A 14,556-nucleotide genomic window follows, 5' to 3' on the forward strand; every position below is an offset into this window, starting at 1 on the left:
GGGTGTTTAGCCTGGAGAAGAGGAGGCTGAGGGGAGACCTCATTGCTCTCTATAACTACCTGAAAGGAGGCTGTAGAGAGGAGGGTGCTGGCCTCTTCTCCCAAGTGACAGGGCACAGGACAAGGGGCAATGGCCTCAAGCTCCACCAGGGGAGGTTGCTGGGACGAGGTGCTGAGGGACATGGTTTAGTGTTTGATAGGAATGGTTGGACACGATGATCCGATGAGTCTTTTCCAACCTGGTGATTCTACGATTCTATAAGTCCAGTCACCAGCCTCAAGGGACACACACGCCAGGTGAAGAGACACCAGCGTCGCCTTATGTATTACAGCACTACCCGCTCCAAAACCCCGGATCGCTGAGCCCGCCCCGCCCCCGGGGGCCGGGCGCAGGACTACATTTCCCATGGCGCCCCGCGGCCCCCTCCCCGGGCCGGGCGCAGGACTACATTTCCCATCACGCCCCGCGGCCCCCTCCCCGGGAGACGGGCCTCGGACTACGTTTCCCATGGCGCCCCGCGGCCCCTCCCCGGGCCGGGCGCCGCCGGCCGCAGCGCGGGCCATGGCCGACAGCGCGGCGGGGCCGGCGGCGGCGGCGGCTGCGGGGATGTCGCTGCCGCGGCTGGAGAAGCCGATCAAGCAGGCGTTCTACAACACCGGGGCGCTGCTGTTCGCGGGGCTGTGCTGCGGGGCGGCCGTGCTCGTCTACTTCATCCTGGAGGCCTTCCTGCGGCCGCTGCTGTGGGCCGTGCTCTGCGGCACCTTCCTGCACCCCTTCAAGAGCTCGCTGACGGCGCTGGGGCGGCGCTGGCTCGGGCGGCTGCGGCGCTCCCGCACGCCCGTGCTGCTGGCCGCGCTCCTCCTGCCCGTCTGCTTCGCCGACTACGGCGTGGAGGCGCTGGGCGAGCAGGCGCTGCGGCGGCGGCGGCTGCTGGTGCTGCTGGGCGCCGGAGGGCCGCTGCTCTACGGGCTGCACAGCCTGGGCAGCGCGCTCGGAGCGCAGGTGCTGCTGGCGCAGGCCGGGCGGCTCATCTGCCGCGGGCTGGACTGCTTCAGCAGCCAGTGGGTGAGCGGCGGGGCGGGGGGCGCGGGGGGAGGGGGGGGGCAGGGGGCACGGACACACAGACGCGCACAGAGACAGACAGAGGCGTGCACGGACGCACAGACGCAGACGCTTATGCACTGACACACAGAGACAGACAGACAGAGATGCTCATGCACAGAAACACACAGACAGACACGCAGAGATGCTCATGCACTGACACACAGACGCTCATGCACTGACACACAGAGACAGACAGACAGAGGTGCTCATGCATAGACACACAGACACAGACAGACACACAGAGATGCTCATGCACAGACGCTCATGCACTGACACACAGACAGACACAGAGATGCTCATGCACAGACGCACAGACAGACAGACACACACACAGATGCTCATGCACTGACAGAGACAGACAGACACAAAGAGAGATGCTCATGCACTGACACAGACACATGCTCATGCACTGACACAGACAGACAGACACAGAGATGCTCATGCACTGACACACAGCGACAGACAGACAGACACAGAGATGCTCATGCACTGACACACAGACACAGACGCTCATGCACTGACACACAGAGACAGACAGACACACACAGAGATGCTCATGCACAGACACACAGACACAGACGCTCATGCACTGACACAGACAGACAGACACACACAGACGCTCATGCACTGACACACAGCGACAGACAGACAGACACAGAGATGCTCATGCACAGACACACAGACACAGATGCTCATGCACTGACACACAGACGCGCAGCTACAGAGACACATGAATGGACACACAGACAACACAGACTGACAGACACAGATGCTTATGCACTGACACATGCAGAGACAGACACAGAGGCACATGCACGGACACACAGACTGACAGACATGCACGGACACACACAAACAGACATGGACATGCACAGACACACAGACATATGCTCATGCACTGACACACAGACACGCAGAGACTGACAGACACATGCTTATGCACGGGTGCAGACAGGCAGAGACCAATAGACACACACAGACAAACAGACACATGCACGGATGTGCAGAGACGGACAGACACAGACACTCGTGCATGGACAGGCAGACACATGGAGACAGACAGACAGGCACGGACACACAGACACACTGAGACAGATAGATACATGCATGGACACAGACACAGAGACAGACACACACAGAGACTGACAAACACAGACACAGAGACGGACAGACACATACTCCTGCATTGACACACAGACACGCAGAGACAGACATGTGCATGGACACAGACACTGGAACAGACAGACACGTGGAGACAGACATGCAGAGACGGACAGACACACTCATCCACAGAGACTGAAACAGATACGTGGAGACAGATGTGCATGGACACAGACGGACAGACAGACACTCGGAGACAGACGTACACGCAGACAGACACACAGACTGAAACGCGCAGAGACACAGACACACAGATATGCACAAGACACTTGCAGACATGCACACGGACAGGAGTGCACACACAGAGATACATGTTTAAAGTCGTCTCCTATTTGAAGTCTCTGTAGCTTTTTTGATTGTTTGTTTTTGGGGTTTTGTTTGTTGTTTTTTTTACGCTTGAAGTACCAGACTCTGCTTGTAGCATGTGGGAGTTTCACCCCAGGCTGCACCATCGCAGTGGTGTAGGGCGAAGCGAGCCTTCCCATTGAAAACCATATGTAAAATAGCTTTAAAAAAAAGCCTCTGAGGGTAGAACCTGCGGCGTGGAGAGGTGCTTTTTGTGGTCAAGTGGGTGCGGCAGGAGCAGATATGCTTTCTCTGTCGGTGTTTTGCGTCCATATGTCAGTCCTGCCACAGGTTTGGGATGCTAAGTCGGTAGAGGTAATTCAGGTCTTGGGCAAACATCAGCTCTTGTTGACGTATAAGAGTTGTGGTGTGTTGTGAAATAGCAGCTCAGCTCTCCAAGTGACTTGAGAGGGGAAAAGCATCTTGACGCTGCTTTCTCAATGTACTGATTTCTGTTTTTTCTTCTTAAAGCATCAAACGTGCACAATTTGAACATGAAAAACTGAAGCTGTTTGTGTAACTCACTAATGTTAGTTATTGCAATAAAGGTTCTGGGAGACTGCTTTTCCCTGTGTTGTCTTCAGAAGGTAGAGTAGTTTAAAACTGGCAGAACTCATTTTTACTTTGTTAGTTAAAATGGAAAATAAAAAAATGCTACGTATCTGAAGTAAAGAGATATGGAAAAGCACAGAAGATCAGCAACTTGTACTTCTATTAAATTCTGATGTACAGTTGGCATACTTAGATTGCTTAGTGTCAAAGAATTTTTTAAGCTACTCTAGTTTTTTAAACAAACAAAATAACACGCGCTCCCCTGCTCCTTGGGTAGAAAATGACATATGCAGTTGGTTTAATGGGGATAGACCTAGAGATAAAACTGAAGAAAAACCTAAAAATTAATCTTCTTATGTGGACAAGACAGAGAAACTGTCAAGAAAAAGAAAATACTCTAACAAGCTTCTTCAGGCTTCTGGTTTTGAATTATGCATGTTCTGTATTCCTAGTTTTATTCCTTTGGTGAAGCTGGTGCATGCTGATACCTCGAACACAGCCTTGGAGGTGTATACTAGAAACAAAAAAGTAATATTTCAAGCAAAAAAGTTCTGAATGTACTTACAAAGGGTACTTTGAACTATCTCTAGTGTGAATAGGGTGGACTGGAAAGTGCGTTTGTCTCTAGAAGGTAAACATTGAGTGAAGAGATTTTTTGGCTTCCTATTCTGAAGTGTTCTCATAGGCTGGAAAATGTCAGGGGAGATGTGTTTGTGGTCTGTTTTGTCCTCAGAAGTGTAATTAAGACTGAGTAGATAGACAGAGGTACTTTATAATAAAGAGGCAAAAATCCTTACCTTCCCCTGGGTGGTAGAAGAATGTAAACGTGGCTTGGTAGTGATTGGAAGTTTTGATTAGTTGCCGCATAGTGTAGCTGATAAACTTAAGACTTCCCTTTATCTTAGCCTACCTGCTTTAAGAAATCAGCAATATTGCTGCACCAACCAACCTGGCTAAGCCCAGTCCTTTGTTAAAACTTGGTTAATCAAAGTATGCTTATACTGAGTAAGTCTAAGGGTACTAAAGGAAGTTGCAGTGATTTAACCTCATAACTATGGTTGTAACGCACTGCGGGGTGTCTGTGCATGCTCACTGCAATCTTGTTTAGCAGTGTCTGGTACATCTGGTTTGCACTGGTGCTTCTGCTTTGACACTTGTTTTCATTGAAGTGCTGTAAAATTTTTAACTGAGCAAAAGGTAGTCAGCTCCCAGAACTCTTGTCTTGAGTTCCTCGGAAAGATTTTTGTTTCCTGTTATAATAACTGACTGTGGACTTCCCTAAGCAAATCAGTTGCTGCAGCTTTCTAAGCAAATTGCCTGTGTCTTTTTCAGGAGCTCAGTGTGAGAAAGAAACTGTGGGCTTCCGTTTGTACACATGACTTCAGTTTAGTCTGGCGTCTTGTATACACTCTATGGTATTTTCCTCTTCTATTTTTTAAATTTTTGCTGTTACCTTATTTGTATTATTTCAGAGCTGGAGCAGGATAACTTAATTTTATCCATGCTGCTGAGGAGCCTTGAGCAGTTAATAGTATCTGTTTTAATTTCAGCTAGGCATCTTAAAGCGGTTTAATTTTCGTGTTATATTGCAGGACTCTGTTTGCATGCGTACAGTCTGCTGGTTAGCTGCACAGGAGTTTTGGGTATTACCAGTTAATTTGCTATGTTGTACTATTCTCTGGGATCTGAATTCTCCACCGTTCCTTCTGTATGTTATCTTGTATGGAGATTATGACTATTTTTGTTTGTAGATACTCTATGCGATAAACAAAAGTAATGGTAATTTAATTTCTTGCACTGTTTCTTTTAGCAGCCCACTAAACCAATCTAGATTTCTGGGTTTTGAAATATTTTGATATGGAGTAACTTAATCAACATAAAATAAGTAAATTTTCCCCTCAGACAGCAAGGAATACTTTCTTGCCAAGAATATGGTATGCAAATCGTTTATTAAAAGCATAAAAGAGATGAGGAAGCACGGCTTGTTTTAAGTGTGAGATCAATATCTGATTAGCACAATACACTTGTTTATGGAAGTTTTCCTCTTGTGAGCTATGAATGTCTGTGCTCCAGCCACCAAGGATTCTGCCTGGGGCTGCAAAGGTGTACAATGTTTTTATTCTTACACTTGGATGGTGCTGCTGTTTACAGAGAGGAAGAATGCACGTGGTTTTCTTCTCCCTTTCTGATTCCCTCTGCTGTACTAGAGAAGCGAGAGCATGCCTGTCATTAGAATTTGACTGAAAACAATTATGGGGTTTTGGGAAGGGGAATGCTTTGCTTTTTTTGTTGGGTTTTTTTTTGTGAAAAGGAGGGGAGTTTGTCCAATAGTGGACTGAATGCACCGTTACGTGTTTATTTGCTATGGCAATTTCAGCATGGTTACCCTTGCACTTAGCATACTTTCTGAAGACTAATCTTACACTGCCTTGTCATCGTAGTTTTGTAGGATGTATGTTTGTATCCACCTCTGTATTTAAAGTATGGGAAACTTGTGTTTTGTGTCTAGAGTTCAAATTACTGTAGCGTGACAGTTTACACTTAGAGTAATATACAGGCAATGCCAGCTGTTGGTTGTATTTTCTTTTTTATTTTTTTTCACCAGGGTTTGCATGCTCATATTTATTTAGAAAACAATTTGTAGATCCCAGCAGATCAACTGAATTATACAGATGCTCCACATTGACTCTGAAGTTCGTCTTAATAAATTAAATCTGATGTAACCTTAATTTGCAGAATTCTCTGAAGTGATCTTGGCTACAGAACTCTCAAAATCTTTCTCCCATAACCATTCTTTCTTCCTTCATTTGTCACAAGTTATTGGTCAGGGTCAGGACTGTGCACTCACATATATGCGTGTCAGTGTATTTTTATATCTCTGACTGTACTATGTACAACTTATTTTGTTCTAGTGGTTAGCATGCAGTTAGAAGACCTAATCAATCCTTTCCTCGCTACAGTGCTGGGCAAATCTGGAAACACTATTTCCCATGACTATTTCCCATTTGGATATTGTCAAAGTAGATGTTACTTCTTTTGGCCAGTTTACTTGTCTGCTCCCTTCAGGGAAGCCATCAAAGACATCCACCAGGAAAAGCTCTGTTGCTGTTGGCACTAGATGTCAGCACTCCCTAAAGTAACTCTGGCAGACTGAAATTCTCAAACAGGCTGCTTGGAAAACATTTTGGGTCACAGGCTACAAGATGTTTGGCTTCCACAGTGATATTATCACCTGGTGATGTGAAAAAGCATCTACATTTTGTAAAGTTCACTTGATGGGGCAATTTCTCTTCTAGCAAAGGGAAGGGTTAAGTTTGACTATAATGTGGGAATAAACATAAATGAGAAAAATTCAGTTCTGATTTTTGAGGTGCGTATAGTTTGTATTTTTTGAGTGTTTTGGATAGTGTTGTATTTTTTTTTCTCTATTTTTCCTTAGAGCAGGCTTGCAGGTTTCTAAAACTTGCCCACTGTAAAAACAAACAACAAAAACCAACAAAACAACAGACCTGAAAAAGCCCTTACATATTTTTTATGTTGTTTTCAAAAAATCTTTCATCATTTAGTATCATGACTTATAAATCATACAGCCGAGTACTAACTGTAAACACCTCTTACCAAAACCACGTGTTTTGGTTTGTTTTCACAACTCTGTAGAAACCACATTGCAGCCTATATAAAAACATGACGGGGAGGGGCAGGGCAAGACTGAGATGTTAGTGTTTTCCTTTTTCCTTTCTACATTTGTTTTTCCCTTCCACCCCCATCATCAGTTTTGGGAGAACCTGCTGTGAGATACCTTTCTTGAAAAGGCTTAAGAGCTTGTTTAGATTTATATGCATGAACTGCAGCCCCAGTCACTAAACTGATGGGACCCTTGAGCCTGTTGATATATGCTACATAGTGTTAGTTATTTTTTGGTATTTATTTGTGTTATTTGAACACAGTGATATTTCTTTTTCTGCCACCTTTGAAAGGAATGGTTGTTATGGAACTGTCCAGCGAAATTAAAACTGTGCTCTGTGTAATAAAGCAACAAGGTGAAGAAGTTATGTATGTTGAGGAGTCATCTCTTGTAAAAGTGTCATTGTGAAGCGTGGTACTCTGTCTGCAGGGAGAGAATTTGATGTGCTCCGAACCTCTTCTCACAAGTGAATTTTGAAAGCTTGATCTCTAGATAGCGTTTTTATTAACAGTTTCTCATAAGTAACATTTGTATTAATACAGGAAAAGCGAACTAAAGGAGAAGCATTTTCAATATGCATAGCTGCAGTCTTCTAGATATCTTAGGTTTCACAGATTTCCTTAAATTCACAGCGTAGGAACTGCTGCAGGACACATTGAAAATAATTCTAACCCATGTGTAGTGGCGTTGATTTTGATGGTCAGTTCCTCCTCTGACCCCAAATTTTATTTTTAAATAGCAAAGGGAAGTGGTGACATAATTAGGACTGGGGTTTTTTGATCATGGCTCTGAAACAAATTGGCAAATAGGAAACTCTTTGACTTGGATCCATAGTTTCATCAAATGGTTTTCAATTTAAATCTGAATTTAAAAAAAAAACAACCCTAAAAAAACCCTTGCCATATGATTTTCAAGTGGAAAAGAGAAGCCTGGAAGAAACTAATGCTGTAAAATGACAATAGAAAGGGTAGAGCTGCAACTAGGAAATGAAAGAGTCGAAATGCCATTGAGTAGGTGCTGAGAAATTAAGAAATGGAAACTTTTGGAAGGTTGGCAGGGCATATATCAAAAGAAATAACTGTTGGTTATTCTACTGAGTCTTCACTGTTGTGTTTATACCATGGAGTGGTTTACATGAAGCACACAAATGTGTTTGTTGGATGTTGAATCGATGGGGCAATATTCCAAGGAAGGCTGAATCATCCCGACAGCTTTGCTCCTGATAAGGAGCTGTTCTTGCTTATCTTATTTCTGACATATGCTTTAGTTGCCTTGTTGTTGTCCTTTTTTTCTGGATAGTTTTTTGAAAGCTTAGGGAGCTTGGGCTGGCTGGCTGAATGTTGAAGCTGGTGTGCAAAATAGGTGGAGCCGTGTGGCTGGCAATGAGGGAAAATGAACTGCTGCTTTGCGTAGCAGCGAGCTATTAAATGAGCTCATCTGTAAAAACCTCTCTCTTTGAAATTAACTTGGTGATAGGAAAAAAAAAAGCAGTGAACTGTATGAATAATTTTACTCTTCGATATAAATTGATATAAATGCTGTCAGGAGTTGAGTAGTAAGGAAGAGTTTGTTCTCATTGAAAAATGATACTGAAGCCAAAAGAGTGTGTCACATTTTCAAATTCTGTCAACTTCAAATGGAACTGGAAACAGACTTTCAGTAACATTGGTGATATGGTCATGCTGCTAAATCCTTTTCAACAGTGAAATTTCAAAGGAAAATCAAAACACTGAAGCAGGTACTTGAGTTTAACATTAAAAGCTCCATCTTTCTGTGATGTAATTTTTCTTCCAGTTGGCAATTTAAAGAGAACTGAAGCCCTTCAGACTTGCCTATACGTCTCTTAATCTGTCCTTTTAAATTTACCACTGTAACTCAAAAGTGAATGCTGGAATCCAGGAAGTTGCACTGCACTCTTACAGCTATTTATTCTGGGAAGGAGGCAGGTTTACTTTTTATGTCTAAAGGCAAAAGAACTTTTTGTTCAATTTGTGAGGAGCGCTACAAAGTGCAAAGGAGATATGAGAAATGAGGCCTCTGCTGTCTGTTCAGACAATGCAGATAAGTGAAGGAAGGAAAACAAAGGAGAGCTTTACAGGATTAAACTATCCTAAAATTCTGATATATGGGAGTTGTGCATGTCTGTAAATATTAATTGTGGTTTAATAGGCATTTAAAATCTGAGAGTACATGGTGAAAGTTTGGCATCTGCAGTTGACTTCAGCTTGATAAGTAAATAGTTTATAGTAGCTAATGCATTCTGCAGTATCTGAATTGTATGTATTAGTTACATGGCTGGCTGTATACTCTTATAAATCAAATTTATAGGCATTTCGGTTTCAGCATGGAATTTGTATCCATTATAGTTTCAGCGCAGTAATTACAGTAGCTTAATTTTAATGAGAGCAGGCAGTGTCTTTTATTTTTCATTTCTATGGTGTCAGTTATTGAGACGGATGTGTAATACTAAAGAGGCTGTTAATATTCTCATGCTTTTGTAGCAAAAATCTTTGGAGACCATTCAGAAAAGCAGTGGGAAAGATTATGTGGCATGCATTTAAAGGGTTAAGTGGGGGGGGTGTGTGGAAGCTGTAGGCCTTAGTATAGGATAAAATCCTAATCTACATCGATTTAAGTTAATTGTCAGTTTTTCAGCTCTGAATTGTTGGAAGTAGGATACCCAAGTCAGAGAAGGAGGTTACCCTAGTTCCTATGCAGTGCGTTTCTTGCAGTGTAGGAAAGTGCATGGCTGTAAAACTAATGGGTGAGGAACTGATTACTCATTGGTGTCACTGAAATTAAACCTCTTGCACCAGTCAGTTGATAACTTAGTTTTTTTACAGGGCTTCAGACTTGTTATTGTTTGATCTTCAAAACAAGATGACTTGTTTATTTTAAAATAAGCTATTTTTCTCCATTCAAAAGAAATACTAAAGACTGTTACTTGCATCATTTGCTTAGTTTTTCAAAATGAGAATTGGGGAATTATCAGCACAAAACATTTATTGAATCCTAAACCCCAAAATGCTAGCTTTTATTTCAGCTACATGCGTGGCTAGAACCAGTGCAACGTTTGCTTTGTTGGCTGTTAAACATAGGCTTATTAGCCTTCTGCTTTTACTGTACTTTAATCAGAAAGTTTAATTCATTGAATTTACTGAGTCTTCTACTTGTAATTGATCATTAAATTTAAAAGGTATTTAGAAGAAAAATTGCCTCAATGCTGGAATTTTTATCATATAATGATACTGTGTGGCTGGTGTTAGAGAGTAAGATACCATCTTCATGCTGATTTATCTCTTTCAATGACAGTTGTGCTGTAATATGCCTTGTGAATGAATTTATGTTATGAACCTATACTGTTAAAGAACTGCTGTGCATTTCAGATCAAATAGTTTTGTTTTGTTTATGACTTCAGTCTTAATGTCTAAGGTTATTCTAGTTTAGACATTTGTCTTGAGTCCACGTTTGGTCATCAGCATTATGCAGCTCAACTGATGCTAAAGTAGGGATAGGTTGCAGTGAAAAGTTGGACTGGTAGCTTTGATGAGAAAGATTAGTATGAAAAGGATATACACTTGTTCACACTTTTTAAGCTATTTTAAATTACCTTGTGTGTAGGAGTGTTCCCTCTGAAGTTAACAGGGTCCATCACTGCTTGTCTGCTCATTTCAGTACAATTAAGATTTCCTGTACACCAATTGGGTACCTAGGAGTAGTCATAGATACCATTGGTTTTTTTTTAGTGTGAGTCATGTAGTGCAGAGTACCGAGGTGCAAACTCTTTTGGTGTGTTCTGATTGCTTGTTCTGTGTCTCTGCCAGTGCATTCTTCTTACAGTGACATCTGATTCAGCAAATGCTGTCTGTAGAAGTTCTGCTTAAACTTCTTTGGGATTTATGGATTTATAGGTGTAAATTTAAAGTTGTCCTTAAATGGTTATGGATGGAGAATGTTTGTTGACTTTTGGCCAGAAATGTCAGATATTTTTTAAAATTGTTTTTTAAGAATGTGACACTGAGGTCTTTGGTTTTACAGATTTGCATACCTCTTATTTCATCTATTCTGTTGAGTAGCAGCTTTTCACCTCTTGTTGCCTCTTCTGGTTTCTGCTTTGTTCTTTTCAGCATTTTCAAGCTCAAATTCTTCATCTTGAGATTTTTATTTAGAATCCTCCATTGTGATTTTTTTTTTTGGTGAGCAGAGGTGTAAAAGGCAGTTAGAAGCAGCAAAACCAAAAATGACTATATCTTCCTGTTGTTCTGTTGTCATGGACATGTTTGTCTCTTTACTGTTTTGAGTTGATTAGTCAGTAAAATTACCTGTCACGAGGTTTTTAAAGGCATGACTGTTTTCTGGACCAACACTGCCAAGGAACAGCAGGGTTTTTTTTTCTTCCTAATGGCTATTTTTGGCTTAAAGCCCTCTTTGTCTCATTGAACTGGAATACAGGAGCTGGCAAGCTGCTCTGTGCTGGAACTTGCAGTGTTTTGTTGGTTGTCTCCCTGTGGCCCCACTGCTGCTTCTAGTGGCCCTGTTTCATTTAGATTCTCACTTTTCAGTAGTAGTTCCAGAGTAATTGCTTGGTCTCAAATGTCTTCAGCTTATCTTCCTTCAGGGTTTGTATACAGCAGAGTGTGTATAACCCCCTCCCATGAGAACCACACTGAAGGCATGTCTAGCCTGCCCTTACTTTGCACAGGCTTTACATTTCTCTTACATGGAGGTAAACCTCCCATAATGGACAGTTCTGAAATGTAGGATTCTTATAGAACCTGCATTCAGTTCTCTCAGTATGGCAGTTAGGGGTGCATGCGTGTGTGTGTACACACGCATCAAAATACAGCTCCGTTGTACTTAACATATGTGTACATATCTGTATGTATTTTTTTCTTAAAGATATGGACCTTGGTAGTCGGTTACCTGCTGGTGGTTTCATTCAAGTGGAATGTGAGCACTGAACGTTACCTGAAAGCAGTCTCTGTCCCTGTCTGGATTATGCTGCTCTTTCACCTCGGTGAGTAACAAGGAGTTATTGTTCTAATCTGTCCACTGGGATTCCGTTGTCTTGCGAACAAAGCTATTCACTTGCTCATCCAGTGAATCCTTATGATGGAGCCTTAGCTGAGATGCAGTTTGTTTCCTGTGCTCAGTAATTCTAGCTGCGTGTAGCCAACATAAAGCACTGGGATAGGGAACTTGAGGCATCAAAATGCTGAGCAACGTATCTTCTCCTCCTCCTGTCCATGTTGTACTTCCCATGGTTTTCCCTTATTTAGCTCACAGACCTGGTGCTCACTCCCTGACAGTAGGTGAAGGCTGGGGTTGTGTGGGAGCGTTTAGACTTCCACTTGCGATGATTTTTAATATTATTATTTTCGTGAGAGTCTGCTGTTAACCAGGGCTGAAGCTGTAAAATGTATCTAATGGAGGTAAGAGAAGCCAAAAAAAAAAATCTGTCAGTAGTCAACAAACATGTTGTGAAGATATCAACAATATCAAATAAATTTGGCAGTAATCTATAAAATCTGATAATAAAAATATAAAATTATAGTTATCTATTGTATTAGATTTATTATGAGTGTTTAATAGATCAAATTAACAGATGATATTATCCGTGTTTATGGTGGAAGTGTCATGCAAATAATGGAAGACTCATGATGGAAGGTTTCACAGTGAACTTAATGATTTACTTTGCTAGTAAGAAAGAAAAAGCAGGTTTTGGGTATTGTTTTGACTACTTGAGGACACTTTGCTGAGGTTTTAATCTACACATAATGGCATTACATTTGCTTACATTTTGGCAATCTTGTATTTGCTGGAAGTACTAGCTGAAGAGCCAGAACCCAAGGAGCCATTGCTTGATGCCACTCTCTGGAGATCTGACATAAATATAGATCTTTCGGGGTGAATGTGATTTGCCTCTGATATCTAATATGCTTTTATTTTGTGTGTATATTCATATAATTTGGCATGTTGTTTTTAAAGTTGTTCTCTGTATCAGCTTAGTTTAAAGTCACTGAAGTTAGGAACATTAACAACTTTATTTACTTCAGTGAGAAACTCATTCACTTGTTCTTTCTATTCTTTCTTTCTGTGAATGTAGAAAACTTGTTTGCCTTATGGCACTTCCTAGTGTCTGCCCGGATTGTTCTTGGTTGATGTGGTGCCTCTTTTGCTTTTGCTAAATGTAGAGTATATTAATGGCATAGTTTTTCATGTACAAAACCCCCCGTATCTTTCAGCTTCTGTGGCAGGTTCCTGGAGAATTCCTGTGTTTCTGGTTATAGTTGTTCTGATGACTGTAGGCATGTTGCACGAACAGCACAACGGAAAGGAGTCTTCTGGTAAGGAATGAGCTTCTATTTCTTTTGTTGTTGGAGGTAAAAGTTCTGTAAAGTCAAGTGAGAGCATCCTGATGATACTACTGTAAATTTGGTATCATACGGATTGCAAGAATTTATTGTAAGAGTTACAGTATGTTTGCTTCAAAGTAATTTACAAATGTTGAGGGGAATCTTTGATTCATCGCAGAAAATCATTGCAATGCTTCTTTTCCGTAACAAAGCAGGGACTCTTATTAACAAGCGTGATTGCTTAAGTTTACAAAATCCTATCTGTAGTTTCAAGCAGAAAGGAAGTGCAGGAAATTTGAAATCAGAGGGTAATTTTGAAAGAAATGAGCAATATATGTTTAGTAGCTCCTATAGTACTGAGAAACTGAGACAACTCCATCCAGCAAATTTCTTATATCCAGTCTTCCATTTTTAAAATACCAATTTCTTAAAACTATGATTTGTGTTTAGACTTCGAGAAAAATAGATTTTGCCTGTTTGAGAGTAGATTTTGCATAAAAGCAAATGTCATGTGTTCTTTTCTAGTACTGGCTGTATGATTATTTTGGGAAACTTTTAATTTCTGTTGCTTGACAGCCTTGGTGGACATTGAGCAACAAATAAAACATTTTAAAGTTCGAACTTTTCTTTATTTACATACACATATATATTTTACAGGGGCAGAGCTTCCTGGTCAGATGTTCTCCATTGCTGCTTCAACTATTGCCATGGCAATTTCGATGACAGAAGAGGAGTCCAGTAGTGAACATCCATCACAACCCTCAGGTGACTGAATACTCTGTAAGAAAACATTTGAATTTGCTCTAAAGGCATGAAATTGGAGGGAATTTAGAACAAATTTCAAAATAGTCACTCTCCTCTCCAGCCTGTCCAAAATAGTACATTTATACTTACGCTATGAAACAGGTTTATGTTTTAAAAAATGTGAAGATAACAATAATATAAAAGTCGTCTTTCAAATGATAGCATTTACATGGCTGTCTGTGCATTTAGAAGGCCTGACTGGAAGAAATTTTATTTTAAATTTTTTTTTTAGAACGAGAGTGTGGCGTTTTTTTCCTTTTCTTTATTATTTTTTGAATTTTCCATAGCCACCTTTTAATTTGTTGGCATTTACGAGATGTAACTATTATTTCTGGACCATGTACAGGCAGACTGGAATACTTATTGTGTACATCAGTGTAAAAAAAACCCCTTTGTTCTTTATTAACTATGGCATGCTCAAAGTCTTTCCTGTAGTGAGTTACTTGACATTGTAGCATACTTTCATTGGCAATAACACAACTGGAAATCTGTAGGAAATGGCTTTAAAAGACTTACAAAGAAGGTGTTTAGATGTCCGTCACTGGTTTT

At 41.4% G+C, this 14,556-nt stretch overlaps 1 protein-coding gene across 3 annotated transcripts in view; it reads left to right on the forward strand.

Moving 5' to 3' along the window:
• The first annotated feature begins 594 nt into the window (after positions 1-594).
• Positions 595-14,556, forward strand: part of TMEM245 (transmembrane protein 245) — an 81,202-nt gene continuing 67,240 nt past the window's right edge. For all 3 annotated transcript variants that reach the window (XM_069853388.1, XM_069853389.1, XM_069853390.1), the window contains exons 1-4: positions 595-1,065; positions 11,747-11,864; positions 13,093-13,194; positions 13,861-13,968. In XM_069853388.1, coding sequence (XP_069709489.1) covers positions 607-1,065; positions 11,747-11,864; positions 13,093-13,194; positions 13,861-13,968 — 787 coding nt within the window. In that variant the 5' untranslated portion in view covers positions 595-606. The remainder of the gene's footprint in view (positions 1,066-11,746; positions 11,865-13,092; positions 13,195-13,860; positions 13,969-14,556) is intronic.

Source organism: Phaenicophaeus curvirostris, chromosome 3 (assembly GCF_032191515.1).
Source record: "Phaenicophaeus curvirostris isolate KB17595 chromosome 3, BPBGC_Pcur_1.0, whole genome shotgun sequence".
NCBI classification, from domain to species: domain Eukaryota; kingdom Metazoa; phylum Chordata; class Aves; order Cuculiformes; family Cuculidae; genus Phaenicophaeus; species Phaenicophaeus curvirostris.